This window comes from Eschrichtius robustus, chromosome 3 (assembly GCF_028021215.1).
Source record: "Eschrichtius robustus isolate mEscRob2 chromosome 3, mEscRob2.pri, whole genome shotgun sequence".
In the NCBI taxonomy this organism is placed as follows: Eukaryota; Metazoa; Chordata; class Mammalia; order Artiodactyla; family Eschrichtiidae; genus Eschrichtius; species Eschrichtius robustus.
The window spans coordinates 78,992,962-79,009,051 of NC_090826.1; the positions used below are offsets into that span (position 1 = coordinate 78,992,962).

The following is a 16,090-nucleotide window of genomic DNA, read 5'->3' on the forward strand; positions in this document are numbered from 1 at the left end:
AAGCTGTGTCACCCAGCTCTGAACATAGAGTCCAGGTAAAGCAGTGGTGAGGACAGTGGATCTATCCCCTGCTGTATTCTGAACACCTTTCTTTTTACAGATGAAGGTAGATACTTGGACTTCTCGAGTATATCCGCATTTCCCTGCTGATTCATTGAGTTGACTGTGAATTCTTAAAAGCTAGTAATAGATCAGCTACTTCTCTCCTTATGACTCTTCAGTGGCTTTTCCACCACTCCTATACTACTTACTATCCTAACTCTTTATCTTGACTGCAGGCCCTCTGTTACTCTACTTTCCCCAGGCTTCTGACATTCCAGCCAGGTGTCCTCCTTTCTGATCTGCACACATCCTAAGCTTCTTGCTCCTTCTCCCTGGAATGATCTTACCCAGTATCATCATCTGGTAGGCTCCATTTAGATCCCTGTTCTAATGGTAGTCCTTCTAAAGAGGCCTTTCCTCACTCCCCAGTCTAAAGTAGCTATGTATTCTTCATAACATTTCTGATTTTATCATGTGTGTGTATTTGGTTTTCTCTCTTTCCTTACTACACAGTAAGGTCCCTGAGAGCAGGGATCTTGTCTGTCTTGCACATCTATATTTCCCTAACACTTAGAACTCTGCCTGGCACATAGTAGACATTCTAAATATTTGTTGCATGAACAGACTAAATCCTGACCTTTGTTTGACAAGTACTTCTTTACCATTCTCAGTAACGTTTCACCCATTCTCTTTGGATATTTTGTTTGTGTAGAACCGAATGCAGTGCTTACTTTTGGCCATCATCCCACTCATTTTGGCACTGAAATGACAGTATAAGATGGTGCTGCTAATTCTCAACTATGCATGTCTTCTCTCCACAATAGGATTGTAAATCCCATGAAAGCAGAAACAAGGCCTCATATTTCCTTGGTATGCCTTTGTAGTCCTGACCTCCATAATTGAATGTATATAAATGTTAACTTTAGAGAAAGGGTTAAGACTAGTGGCTTAATCATATGTTTAAGTATTTCTAGAATACACTGGTTTGTGTGTCCCAGAGCTAAAAAAAAAAAAAAAAAATCTCATTTTGATTTATAGTTTTAAAAAATTATAACACAGAAATGTTCTGGACTATTTTTGCAACTTCATGTTCCAAACCCCTGTTTTATTTTATTAATAAGCCCTATTATTACTTAGGCTAGGTGACCAGAAGCAATGCTCTCAACCTCCCAGTTCTTTTCAAATTAGGCAAGGTGGCCTTAAGCCCATGTTCTACTACCCTGTGACCCTAGAGAAGCTGCTTGAACATCTTTGAAATTTAGTTTCCTTATGTGTGAAGAGTTAGACTCTGATCTCTGTGGTTTCTTCTTGGGTTAAATAGTCCATATGATTCTGCTGCTGTGAAAGGTAGGTCACCTATGGAAGAATTACTGTAGAAGCAAATGGACTGATGATCACTGCTATCGGCCAGTCATTTGAAGGGAGAGCGTGTGTGATTCCCCAGGGACTGCACAGGGACTGGGTTTGGCTCGACTTTATGGCTTGCTGACTCTGGGGTGATGGGAGGGGGTCAGGAGAACAGTTTTATAAACAATGAAGATGGCGGAGAAGGGTTTGAAGTTGCTGTCTGTTTACAGATTCTCGGAATTATGTAGCCACTGGTGGCTTATGCTCTAGTGTTAATATTACAGTAATAGGACTGCAGCTTCTCTTCATTTTAAATGTAGTCTAGATAATCTGGTAGCTTACTTAAAGCATCAAAGAATTGAGAGGTCTTTTTCTAAAAACACAATTGCCATCTAAATTAAATGCACGATGTATTTCATAACCATCAGAAACAAGGAATAGTGAAACAATGTTCCTTAAAGTTCAACAACTCCGATTTAATTAGGATTTCTAGAGTTGTTCACGTGCTCTTAATTGTCGTATTCAGTAACTTTCTCCTGGGACTTTAGATGATAACGGGTAATTTTTCTAATATTTAGCATATTATCTGATTGTTTCACAGATCCATTTCCACTCTACAGCTTTGTGTAAGAAGCTGCAGAATGATAGTTACACATCACTATTCTCCTTTGGTTTCTCTGTTTTGACTATGATGTCAGACCCTTTGATTTCTGTGCTCCAGAAACACTGTGCTGCTTTTTTACCTCACTGACCCTGCTATTCTATCCCCCTTTACTCTTCCTTGTCTGATAGTCCTTCCGCATCTGATATGTTATAAAGGGGAGAGAGATTCTATTCTTCACTCACTAAATTCTTTCAAAGAATTAATTCATTTCTGTGGCACTATCTACTATTCATTTCTGTGGCACTATCTACTACTTAAATGCTCTTGACTTCCTATAGTGGATTAAAGATGGCTGCAAATAGGATTAAAGATGGCTGCAAAAGGATTTCCCTTCCTTTTGAATCTGGGCTGGATCTGTTTCCTTTTTGCCCCATCAAAAGGAAGAAATGGTGTGGAGTAATTTCTAAGGCTAGACCTTAAGGAGATTTGTAGCTTCTGCTTTTGTGTGCTTGTAATGTTCCTACTTAGAACTTAGCCACCTTGCTCTGAGGCAGCCTAAACAGCCATGTGTGGAGGAGTGACAAAGCCCCTGGTCATTAGCTGAAGCTGAGCTCCAGGCCAGCAGCCAGCCAAAATGCCAGCCCTGTGACTGAGGCATTTTGGACCTTCAGCCAACACCACATGAAACAGAACTGCCTCATCATCCCACAGATTCATCAGAAATGATGAATGGTTATTTCAGCTGCTACGTTTCGGGATGGCTTGTTACATAGCAATAAAGAACCAAAACAAAAATTGGTGCCTAGAAGTGAGGTGTTGCCACAAGAAAACATCTGGCATTGGCTCTGAGACCAGGTAGCAGTGAACCTGAAGGGGAAGTAAGAAGATTATTGGACTTCCCTGGTGACGCAATGGTTAAGAATCCACCTGCCAATGCAGGGAACACGGGTTCGAGCCCTGGTCCGGGAAGATCCCACATGCCGTGGAGCAACTAAGCCCATGCACCACAACTACTGAGCCTGCGCTCTAGAGCCCGCGAGCCACAACTACTGAGCCCGCGTGCCACAACTACTGAAGCCCGCGTGCCTAGAGCCGGTGCTCCAAAACAAGAGAAGCCACCGCAAAGAGAAGCCTGTGCACTGCAACGAAGAGTAGGCCCCGCTCACCGCAACTAGAGAAAGCCCGCACGCAGCAATGAAGACCCAACACAGCCATAAATAAATAAATAAAGTTTTTAAAAAAGAAGATTCTTTTTTTTAAAAATAAATTTATTTATTTATTTATTTTTGGCTGCATTGGGTCTTCGTTGCTGTGCGCGGACTTTCTCTAGTTGCATTGCTGTGTGTGGGCTTCTCATTGCAGTGGCTTCTCCTGTTGTGGAGCACCGGCTCTAGGCGTGCGGGCTCAGTACTTGTGGCTCACAGGCTTAGTTGCTCCATGGCATGTGAGATCTTCCCGGACCAGGGCTCAAACCTGTGTCCCCTGCATTGGCATGCAGATTCTTGACCACTGCGCCACCAGGGAAGTCCCAGAAGATTCTTAATGGTGGCTCGAAGAGCAGTGAGGAAATTGCTATTGGAGGATATAAAATGGTACCCTTGTTATGTATTGACAAAAAAATTAAGATTGACACTTACAGTAACATGGAAGATAGAAAATGAACCTAACCGATTTGTGGATCTAGCTTAGATTTCCCAGCAGAATTTTGGAAGTACCAACTGACTTTTTAAAACCACTTATGACCAAAGTATTGTAAGAGAGAGATTAATTATAGAAGAAACGGTTCAGATTTTAAGTAGACTTTAGAGGACATATTTCCAATCCAGAATTTTCTGGGGTCGTGAATAAAACTGTTTCTTTCAAAGTAAGAAGCGGCCTCAGGTTGAAAGATCAGATCCAGAGCAGCACTAGTGCAGTAAAACTTGGTCTTAAGGTACAAATAAAAGCCAGGCAACAGGTATAGGACCCTGTATTAAGACTTCAAAAAGATTTAAGGCAGTGCCTCTTCTCAGCTAGATAGAAGGGCTTCTAAGAATCTTAAGGGTGTTGTCCCATAGCATCCTGGACATGATTTAGATGACAAGATCCTAGACTTCAAGCCTGAACTTGATGCCATAGCAGAATAAAACGTTTGGGGGGCTTGGCAGAGGGTGAGGCTTTCATGTGAGAGGAATGTAAATCATTTGTGGGCAGAGAGTAGACTGCAGTGGATTAAACACGGCTGCACATTCTTTGCCTCTTTTCCCACTGAGAGGAGGCATTTGCCTCCTTGAATCTGGGCTGGTACCTGACTCCTTTGACCAATAGAATATAGTGGACATGACACCGTGTAGCTTTGAGAGCTATCCCATGAAAGAACTGCAGGTTTTGCCTCTTTGCTTGAAATGCACTATTTTAGAACCCAACCACCAAGCTATGTGAGGACACTCGAACAGCCACAAGAAGTCTCACACAAAGTACCAGCCAGCAGTCAGCACCAACTACCAACCTGATGAATGAGGACATTTTGGACCTTCCAGCCATCTTTGTGCCAGCCAACACCAGGAAATAAAAGAACCACCCACAGAATCACAAGAAATAAAACTATTTTTAAGCTGTTGAGGTTTGGAGTATGCAGAATAGTTAGCCAAAATCCTTCCCATCTATATGCTTCCAAGTTCTAGCCTCTCTGTGGAAAGGCTTAATCATCTTAGATACACCCTGCCTAACATGTGAACGAAATATTCTTCTGCCTTCTGCATTTTTGTACGTTCAGTTATTTATTGTACAAATACTTACTGTACACCATGTGCTATAAACTGTGGAAGATCCTATAATACCATAGGATCAGAATCGGAATCCTTTTGACCCTGTTTCTCCATGGACCTCTCTTAGGACATTTGATGTTGCTAAGTGGCATTGAATTTTCATTTACAGTGACTATTTCATTCACTGCTTTCTTTTCAAATATATTACAAAAGTTCTCCATATTATTTCTGGCCCACGTGATTGAAATAGCCTTTCAGCCACCCCCTTGTTTCTAATCCTTCTCCTCAAATCCATCCTGCAAATCTCTCTAGCTCAGTGACTCAGTGTTCTCCTACCGTACACCTGAGTCTCTGAAGGTTCCTCTAGTTGATGGTAGCTGTTACTTTGTAGTTTGTGGGGAGGGGGAGCACTCTAGACATCTGAAACTTCAGGAAGACTTAAAAGGTAGGCACTTTCCCCAGATATTTCATTGCCAATCTATCTTGTGAGCTTCTCCTCCTGGGAGATTTGAAAAAAAAAAAATTGCTGACCTCACCTAGACCAACTAAAGTGTTCTTTAAGAGTGGCCCTGGGTTTAAGTTTCTTATAAAAGTGCCCCAGGGGATTCTAATGTGAAGCCGAAGTTGAGAACCACTGTCTTAGATTTGTGATTTCTTAGATTTGTGATTCTCAAGAAGTGGTCTCTGCACCAGCAACATCAACATTAACTAGGAATTTGTTAGAAATACACATTCTTGAGGCCTAATGCAGACCTACTGAATCAGAAACTCCAAGGGTGGGACCTATCACACACATTGTGATTTCATAAGCTCTCCAGTGATTTATGAACGTTGATGTTAGAGAAACACTTTACTAGATGAATCCTAGTTCCCTTCTAGATCTCAAAGCTAGTGTCTGGCTAGTGATCATTTAAGTGCTTGAGAAATGCTAAGTAATTGTCATCAGTTTTCTGAAGAGTGAGTGGTTCAGGGGGTTATTTATAATAGTATAAAGCAAAGGAGCAAATTAATCCTGGATACTAATGCATCGTTTCTCAGAGAGAGAACTCAAAGAGCTCGGTGCTTTGTGACCACCTAGAGGGGTGGGATGGGGAGGGTGGGAGGGAGCCGCAAGAGGGAGGAGATATGGAGATATATGTATATGTATAGCTGATTCACTTTGTTATAAAGCAGAAACTAAGACACCATTGTAAAGCAATTATACTCCAGTAAAGATATTAAACAACAAAAAAAAAGACAAAATAAAATTGCAGTTAGATATATGTTAGACCCAAGAAACATCTTTTTTTTAAATAAATTTATTTATTTTTATTTTTTTATTTTTGGCTGCGTTAGGTCTTCGTTGCTGCATGCCGGCTTTCTCTAGTTGCGGCGAGCGGGGGCTACTCTTTGTTGTGGTGCGCAGGCTTCTCATTGCAGTGGCTTCCCTTGTTGCAGAGCATGGGCTCTAGACACATGGGCTTCAGTAGTTGTGGCAGGCGGGCTCAGTAGTTGTGGCTTGTGGGCTCTAGAGCACAGGCTCAGTAGTTGTGGTACACTGGCTTAGTTGCTCTGCGGCATGTGGGATCTTCCCGGACCAGGGCTCGAACCTGTGTCCTCTGCATTGGCAGGTGGATTCTTAACCACTACACCACCAGGGAAGCCCAGACCCAGGAAACATCTTGATGAGAAAGAAGTAGGACTAAGCATTTTGAAAGGATGTAAGGCGATTTTAAAATCAATTTTCAGTGAGAGTAGTATAGAGAAACCCCATTCTGTATTGTTTGGCTGTGTCCCTGCCTGGGGCCAGAGACAGAGAGCTTTGAAGTAGCATCCAGTTCTCATCATACAATGACTCTAAATACCATCTGATCATCATTTGTTTATTTTTTCACTGGTTGTTTTGGAAATGCTTTCAAAGTAAAATAAGGACTAGTGGGAAGTAAAGACTGGCTAACTTGAGTGTTGTTGTTCCAGTCTTAGAGACTTTGGGGTGAGATTGTCAGATGAATTCATCTGCTTTGAAAAGCTTTTATGATTTTTTAACAATGTTTAAAAGCTAAAGGAATGGGATTAGGACCATAAAATCCTTTACTTTTAACTTTGTTTCTTTGAACTGATTTAGTACATTTGTATATTAGAAATAGAGATCTGATTTGGATTGGATCCTCATTGTTTGCAAAAATATGGTCTGGAAAAAATTTCCTGGACACACAAACAGTATTAAACGTTGTAATGACAAAGGACAGCTATGCTCTAACTCTCCAGTTAAGCACTTCAATTAGAAAAATTAACATCATTTAACATATAGGAATGCTTGAGACTTTTCATACATCATTAAATCCAGATGCTATATATTTATATAAAGTCTTAAATTGTTCAGTGGAAAATGTTCAGTAGAAAAAGTCTAGCTGAGAAAGCAGATTATATAGTATGTAAATGGAGACATTGCGGAAAGCTATATCCTTTGTATCCTTATCTTTCAAAGATTAAAATGGAACCCAGTTATAATGCAGATGTTGGGGTAAGTTGATGTCTTAGTCCCTTCAGGCTGCTATAGCAAACTACCACAGACTGGATGTGGATGACTTTAACAACAAACATTTGTTTCTCACAGTTTCTGGAGGCTGGGAAGTCTAAGATCATGGCACCAGCACATTCAGTGTCTGATGAGAACTCACTTCCTAGTTCATAGATGGCCACGTTCTTGCTGTTTCCTCACATAGTGGAAGGGGCAGGAGAGCTCTCTGGGGTCCCGTTTATAAGGGCACTAATCTCATTCGTGAGGGCTCCACCCTCATGACCTAATCACCTCCCAAGGCCCCACCTCCTCATACTATCACATTGAGGGATTAGGATTTCAAAATATGTATTTTTCAGGGACACAAACATTCAGTCCATTGCAGTTAGGGGAGGGAGTTAAATATTCAACTTTTTCTTAGCTTTTGAAAGAACTCAGACTGGCTTAATTGGATTGAATGGTCTGGACAGTGTGGTCTGGTGTGGACAAGGCCTGAGATTTTAGCCTGAGGACCTGGGTTCTAGTTGTTGCTCTTTCTTGCCAGTTTCGTCACCTTGGACAAGATAACTCCTTTGGGCCTGCCTTATTTTCCATGTTTCTAAAATGTGAAGGGGCTTCCCTGGTGGCGCAGTGGTTGAGAATCTGCCTGCTAATGCAGGGGACACGGGTTGGAGCCCTGGTCTGGGAAGATCCCACATGCCGCAGAGCAACTAGGCCCGTGAGCCACAACTACTGAGCCTGCGCGTCTGGAGCCTGTGCTCCACAACAAGACAGGCCGCAGTAGTGAGAGGCCCGCGCACCGCAATGAAGAGTGGCCCCCGCTTGCCACAACTAGAGAAAGTCCTCGCACAGAAACGAAGACCCAACACAGCCAAAAATAAATAAATAAATATTTTTTTAAAATGTGAAGAATAATATTTATCTTAATGGTTTGTTGTAGGTATGAAACAAATTAATGTAAATGAAAGTATTTTGAAAGTAGGAAAACAGATATTAGATTATTGATAACAGATTTTTATTCTCTTATTGACAAGGAACTCATCAAAGGAAATCTGAATTAGATGATTAGAGGAAAAGTTTATAGTTCTTAAAAAGATGAACAGGAAAAATTCTTTACAAATAATTCTCAGTTAGAATAAATATGGCAGGGCTTCCCTGGTGGTGCAGTGGTTAAGAATCCACCTGCCAATGCAGGGGACCACGGGTTCGAGCCCTGGTCCAGGAAGATCCCACATGCCATGGAGCAACTAAGCCCATGCGCCACAACTACTGAGCCAGTGCTCTAGAGCCCGTGAGCCACAACTATTGAGCCCACGTGCCACAGCTACTGAAGCCTGCATGCCTAGAGCCCATGGTCCACAACAGGAGAAGCCCCCGCAATGAGGAGCCCACGCACTGCAATGAAGAGTAGGCCCTGCTCGCCGCAACCAGAGGAAAGCCCACACGCAGCAACAAAGACCCAATGCAGCCAAATAAAAAGTAATAATAATAAAATAAATAAAATAAAAATAAGAAAGAATAAATATGGCGAACTTGTAGTCAGTTGTGGTTCACTAACAGGTTAGTTATAGTAGTTTCTCATTCTGATTATTTTAAAATACTACTGTAGTTGGAGGTTTGTGACTCTTCTTTCTTTTTGTGTTTAAAGTAGAAAATGTATCTGCAATATCTAAAGGAAACTGTATTGTGCAGGAAGTATCATGATGGCTGGGTAGCATTCTGGAGTTATGCAATAAATTCTTTCCTGGCACATTACAGATGCAATGCAGTGGAAGAATATGTAATATGTTTCACAGATCAAATGTCTTTATTGTGCTTAACTACACATAAATGCAGTTGTGTATCATACGTTGTCAGTCTTTTAAAAATGAATTGTGAATAAGAAACTCATATTCCAGTGGTGCTAAGTATGAATTAATACACAGCTGAATTGTCACACACTAACTGTGCTTTCTGGCCTGCAAAATAATTTGATCTTCAGTAGTAATTATAAAGAAGGCTTTACACATGGATTGGTAAGTCCAAAGTAAATTTCAGACATGCTAACTCTTTGATCTTTGAAAATGACAAGGTTACAAGAGTATTGCTAAAAATACCGTAAATACAATTTGGGGTCAGTACTCTGAGCTGGATTTTGAGTACTTAATAAACCAGAAAAGGATTGTATCTTCCAGGCAAATATATAAACCTTCTCAACAAGTTTTCAGAGGATACATAGGCACTAAAAAATGCAATTTTCACACCCAACTAAAAATTTTGTGTGTTTTAGAATGTTCTCACATTTCAAACTAATTAGTATATATGTAATTTAAGCTATTGCAAATGATTGAAGTAGATGCTAAAAATGACTTTTATTAACCTATAAGGTAAGGAACAAAAACCAATAGGTTTTAATATAAAGGGTAGCTACATTTAATAATGTCATAATTTCAGAGAATTTCAGTCATATTTCTGAGCTGTGTCTTAAAAAGTTATTAACTTGTAACTATATTTAATGAATCAGTAGGCTAAATTTTAAGAGCACTGAGTCTCATTTGGTTAGATGTATGATAAAGTACAGAAATTATATGGTTTGACAGGCCATCTGATAAATGCAAATAAGACCAACTGTGTATGAGGATTGAATGAGCGAAATTAGCATATGGAGACTGCTTGGAAAAAGCTAAGTGTTGTAGATACAGCATTTTAAAATATGTTAACATCTAAATTTCCGTAGAAACTTCTCTGTAAGTTAAGGAAGTTCAGAGGCTGGGCGCAATCTGGTATGTGGATGGGGTCTTATATAAATAGCCTTGCCAGAATGTCTCCCAGTGTGAAAAGTCAGCTGGTCTGTGAAAATCCACTTGCCATGTAATGTCTTATGATGGAGAGGGTCTCTAACGACAGTATCTCCAATTTTGTTTGTTTGGATGACCACAGCTATTTCAAGATATCTATACTTTCTCACAGAATGAAGACAATCACAGAGATGGTGTGTCTAAGAAATTTCAAAAGGTGTAGGCCTCCTGACTGAAGCACAGTCAACTTATTGGATTCATTTTTTTTCATTATAGTAAGTATAAATATTTAAAGTATATTGTTTTGGCCAATGTTGACCTGTGCTCTTTGTTGAATAAATATTTGCTGTCTGTCAAATACCCTTATTGTTAGAGCTGTTTGTGTTTACATTCTTCTACAATTTCAGTTGTGTATCTGAAATGAATATAACTCCCAGCATCTTTGAGGGGACAAATAAAGCCATAGAATTTGAGCTGGCAGAGCCCTTAGAGATGATCTCGTTCACTTTCTTTATCCATTACAAGAAATTCCTTTGCAACATCCTTGACGGATGGTCATCTTATTCAGCTCTCCCTGGCAGGAGAAGGGCCTGAACTATCTCACAGAACTATTTCTATGGATGTTCCACTACAAATTAAATCACGATGTCACTTTCTAAAATGTGCACCCACCTAGTTCTGCCTCTGGAACAAATCCACTTATTCTTTAATCCAAGAGGTAGTCCTGCAAAAATGTAAAGATAAATTCTCAGGTTCCCCTAGTCATCTTTTATCTCAGCTGAATATCATCAATTACCTGTGTTCCTCCATAGGAAATGGTTCGTAGACAAGTAGCTCCTGATTATTTTGTTGCCCGATTAGTCTTTAACCTATGACTGAATGTTGGGTTACAGGTGTGATCTTACCAGGCAGACACAGAAGGACTGTTGACCCTTTATCTGGGTTCATGATTTAATATGGCCACAGATTATAGTCATATTATGGCTATATTTAGCGTAAAGATAGCATATAGCTATATTTTGCGTAATAGCTATGACACAATTAGCTTAATGCATGCATTCATGTCAACTAAAATCCTTAGGTATTTTTCACATGTTCATCCAGCAATGTTTTCTGCCCTCCTTGCCTCCCGTCATGTTGATGGTATTTTGGGGTCTAAGCCCAGACTTTCTATCTGTCGCATATAATCCTCTTGTTTTTGGTTTTTGTCTTGTCTTGACACACAGTTATGATTAACTGCAGTGGAGTGAAGCAGAAGGGGAGGAGTTGAGAGTTAGAAATAGACCCACTAAACTAGAGTAAGGGAAGGAAGCCCTGGAAAATTATTTAATCAAGCCATATGTCCTAAGAGGAAGTTGAATCCATATGGTATGATGATGGCCATCATCATACTATAGGATGCAGGTGGAAAGTGGTGCTTTCCACCTGCATCCTATAGTATGCAGGTGGAAAGTGGTGCTCCAGGCTAGTAGTTAAAATCAAGGATCCTGGGATGCCCTAGCAAGGGGGAGAGCATGAAGGTATAGGGTTCAGGGTCAGATGGTCAGGAATATGTTAGGGCTGACCAGCAAAAGAAAAGACACTTATTCATAGGTATCAGAGCCTCTGTAATGGGATTCTAGGGTTCAAGGCAGGATACCAGTCCCTTGAAGGAAGACTAATGAAAGCAAAACAGTTTTTCTTAGGGGTGCTACCAGTACTAGGGTATCTAGAGAGAGAAACTCAGACCCAGGAAAGATGATAAGACTTAAGACTCAAAAAAGTGCAAGAGAAGTCCATGGATGAAGGTTGCAGCTGAACCACCAGCAAAGATGACCATGCTACTGTGATTTTTTTTAACCAGAATTGTTATAAACCAAATATTTCCTTGTATCTGTCTTACTCTGTGCCATCTTATAGGTGGTCTGGATTTTACTAGTTAACAATTTTTTAAACGATTTAGGTAAGGCTGAATACTACATAAATCATTTCTGTAAAGAGCATTGTCTGAATACTTTAAATATGAAAATGCAAAATCCACCTTGTTTTTCTGAAGGCAAAAATAGTAATAGCATGGGCCCTTAATCATTTATACTATTAGTACTTTGCCATCAAAACATTAAACATGAGAGAGAGTCCCTTCCACAGTGTTGTAACTGGGGCCTTCTTCCCCATCCATTTTTTAAGCCATTACCGTTTTGTGCCAGCTTTTAAATATTCTAAGTTGGATGTGAACGTAAGTTACAAAGCAAGAGCTTGGGGGGAAAGGAGATAATGTATTAAATCACAGTTTGTTCTGAACATAGAATTGGTACATCCCTCTAATCCTAAGGGATAATTTTATAAAGCAGTGCTTGCTCAAAGGAAGTTCCTTGTCATGGTTGCAACACAACTCTTAGGCTGTAACCAATGCTCCAGACTTGGGAGTGGAATGTGAAAGAGAGCTTATTCAGACCATTTGGAAGGTACAAAATGTGGCCGTTAGAAATTAGTAGCATAAGAGCAAGTTTCCCTAATGTTGATTCAAGAAAATCCGGCTTCTGGTTTTTGGTAGCTTAGCATGAAATGAAGATGCAGGAGGAAACTAGATAGTTGCTTCACGTCCTGCACCAAATAAATACCTTTACAGATCCAATCTGGCTGTCACCAAGTGGTCTCTCATCTAAGGGACTTCACAGTGCTCAGCTGGCATAGCCTAAGGTTTCGAATGAAACCAGGAAACTTGGATACCTTTTGATCATCAGCCCTGCTTCCCAGGTTTTGCCCCTGAGCTAAATCCTACTTGGTTATGTACAAGCCTAAGAGTTTAAGCTTATTTGGGGTACTTGCTTCAGTGGTTTTTCTTTTATTTTCCTCTTCCAGTTTCTGTCCTCCTACAAGGGAAAGTCATGATTACACTAACAGAGCTAAAATGTTTAGCAGACGCCCAGTCGTCTTATCACATCCTAAAACCGTGGTGGGACGTCTTTTGGTATTACATCACCCTGATCATGCTGCTGGTGGCCGTGCTGGCTGGAGCCCTCCAGCTCACACAGAGCAGGGTTCTGTGCTGTCTTCCGTGTAAGGTGGAATTCGACAATCACTGCGCCGTGCCTTGGGACGTCCTGAAAGCCAGCGTGAACACGTCCTCCGATCCCGGGACGCCGCTTCCGCCCCCCCTCAGAATCCAGAACGACCTCCACCGACAGCAGTACTCCTACATCGACGCCGTGTGTTATGAGAAGCAGCTCCACTGGTTCGCAAAGTTCTTTCCCTACCTGGTGCTCTTGCACACGCTCATCTTTGCAGCCTGCAGCAACTTTTGGCTGAACTACCCCAGTACCAGTTCCAGGCTCGAGCATTTTGTGGCCATCCTTCACAAGTGCTTCGATTCTCCGTGGACCACCCGTGCCCTGTCAGAGACGGTAGCTGAGCAGTCAGTGAGGCCCCTGACGCTCTCCAAGTCCAAGGTTTTGCTTTCTCCCTCAGGGTGCTCAGCTGATGTTGATTGCAACAAGCAGTCATTGCCCTACCCGCAGCCTGGCTTAGAGTCAGCTGGCATAGAAAGCCCAACTTCTAGCGTCCTGGACAAGAAGGAGGGCGAACAGGCCAAAGCCATCTTTGAAAAAGTGAAGAGGTTCCGCATGCACGTGGAACAGAAGGATATCATTTATAGAGTGTATCTGAAGCAGATAATAGTCAAAGTCATTTTGTTTGTCCTCATCATAACTTACGTTCCGTATTTTTTAACCTACATTACTCTTGAAATTGACTGTTCAGTGGATGTGCAGGCTTTCACTGGATATAAGCGCTACCAGTGCGTCTACTCCTTGGCAGAAATATTTAAGGTCCTGGCTTCATTTTATGTCATCTTGGTTATACTCTATGGTCTTACCTCCTCCTACAGCTTGTGGTGGATGCTGCGGAATTCTCTGAAGCAATATTCTTTTGAGGCGCTGAGAGAAAAAAGCAACTACAGCGACATCCCGGATGTCAAGAATGACTTCGCCTTCATTCTCCATCTGGCGGATCAGTATGATCCCCTTTACTCCAAACGCTTCTCCATATTCCTGTCGGAGGTCAGCGAGAACAAACTGAAACAGATCAACCTCAACAACGAATGGACGGTCGAGAAACTGAAAAGTAAGCTTGTGAAAAATTCCCAGGACAAGATAGAACTGCATCTTTTCATGCTAAACGGTCTTCCAGACAATGTCTTTGAGCTGACAGAAATTGAAGTGCTAAGCCTGGAGCTGATCCCTGAGGTCAAGCTGCCTTCTGCAATCTCGCAGCTGGTCAACCTCAAGGAGCTCCACGTGTACCATTCGTCCCTGGTGGTCGACCATCCTGCCCTGGCCTTTCTAGAGGAGAATTTAAAAATCCTCCGCCTGAAATTTACTGAAATGGGGAAAATTCCACGCTGGGTATTTCACCTGAAGAATCTCAAGGAACTTTACCTGTCAGGCTGTGTTCTACCTGAGCAGGTGAGTACCATGCAGTTGGAGGGCTTTCAGGACTTGAAAAACCTGAGGACCCTCTACTTGAAGAGCAGCATCTCCCGGATCCCACAAGTCATTACAGACCTCCTGCCTTCGCTGCAGAAGTTGTCCCTGGATAACGAGGGGAGCAAGCTGGTTGTATTGAACAACTTGAAAAAGATGGTCAATCTGAAAAGCCTGGAGCTGATCAGCTGCGACCTGGAACGCATTCCGCACTCCATTTTCAGTCTGAACAATTTGCATGAGTTAAACCTCAAAGAAAATAACCTTAAAACTGTGGAAGAGATCATTAGCTTTCAGCATCTCCAGAATCTTTCCTGCTTAAAGTTGTGGCACAATAACATCGCTTATATTCCGGCCCAGATTGGGGCATTATCTAATCTAGAGCAGCTCTCTTTGGACCATAATAACATTGAGAATCTGCCCCTGCAGCTTTTCCTATGCACCAAACTACATTATTTGGATCTAAGCTGTAACCACCTGACCTTCATTCCAGAAGAAATCCAGTATCTGAGTAATTTGCAGTACTTTGCTGTGACCAACAACAACGTAAGTAAATCCATTCTGCCCTTTATTCGGCCAGTCATTTGAGCATCTGCTGTTTGCAGTGTGTGATGTAGTTAAAGATAATGGACTTTAAGTCATACTAAGCCTCCCGAGCTCGGCCTGACTACCACTTCTAGAAATGTGACCATGGAGAAATTATCAAAACACTGAGCATCGGTTTTTCATCTAATTTACAAGTTGTCATGGAGATTTTATGAAAAAATATATAAGCATTTGGCACAGTTCATGGCACATAGTAGGTACTCAACAAGTGTTCTCTTTATCCTCTTTCTCTGTTTTTTACATAAACATTACAATTGACGTGCTTTAAACTAATTACTTAGTTATGGCAGTGCTTGCTTTCATTTTGGAAAAGTCTTAAGTATTTAGAAAGTTTCATAAAACTTTTCAGCTTCCAAATCTGTCATAGGAGAACTTTTTGTTAAAAATACTGTGATCATGAATTATTCATAAGTCTTTTTTGTGATACAGTAAGAACGACTTGAAATCTCCATGCATGTCTAGAAAGACAATTCAAAATGAAAGGCCTGGTTCTATAATGCAACACTAAGGCTCCTTAGAAGCTTTTTCCAGCATCTGTGCTTTAAAAATGAACCATAATTTGCAACAGTAAAGCCAAGTTAAGGAAAACTTAACTTTGCTGAAACAAGAAAAAACAAAATAAATGAGTAGTTTCCTAGGTTAAAATGTGAAGGACGAGGAAAAAGACAAAAAATCATGCTGGCTGAAAGGGCAAGAGAATGATGGTAACATCCATATGCGAAGAAGAAAAAAAAACCTGTCAGAAATCAGGTCTGCCAAAAGATAAAAGTGATCGTCCTCTAGTTAAAAATGGGAACTATCTTCTTCTGCTCTGCCCAAAAAGGTACTATCTCCTGGACTTTTTATAATTCATATTTCATGTTAAATATAGCTACAAGCATGGTGTTGGCTAGTAAACATATTAATCACCAGACAGTATTTTCAGAAACCATGGACTGTTGGAAAAATACCAGAGAGTTGGGGAATGAGGCAAAATTCATACTGACTTTTAGAATTCTATGACTATA

The 16,090-nt window shown here is 41.0% G+C and overlaps 1 protein-coding gene across 2 annotated transcripts in view; it reads left to right on the forward strand.

Moving 5' to 3' along the window:
• The window catches only part of LRRC8B (leucine rich repeat containing 8 VRAC subunit B), a 73,520-nt gene that overhangs the window by 39,774 nt on the left and 17,656 nt on the right, over positions 1-16,090 (forward strand). For both annotated transcript variants that reach the window (XM_068540253.1, XM_068540252.1), the window contains exons 2-3: positions 10,190-10,292; positions 12,859-15,023. In XM_068540253.1, coding sequence (XP_068396354.1) covers positions 12,885-15,023 — 2,139 coding nt within the window. In that variant the 5' untranslated portion in view covers positions 10,190-10,292; positions 12,859-12,884. The remainder of the gene's footprint in view (positions 1-10,189; positions 10,293-12,858; positions 15,024-16,090) is intronic.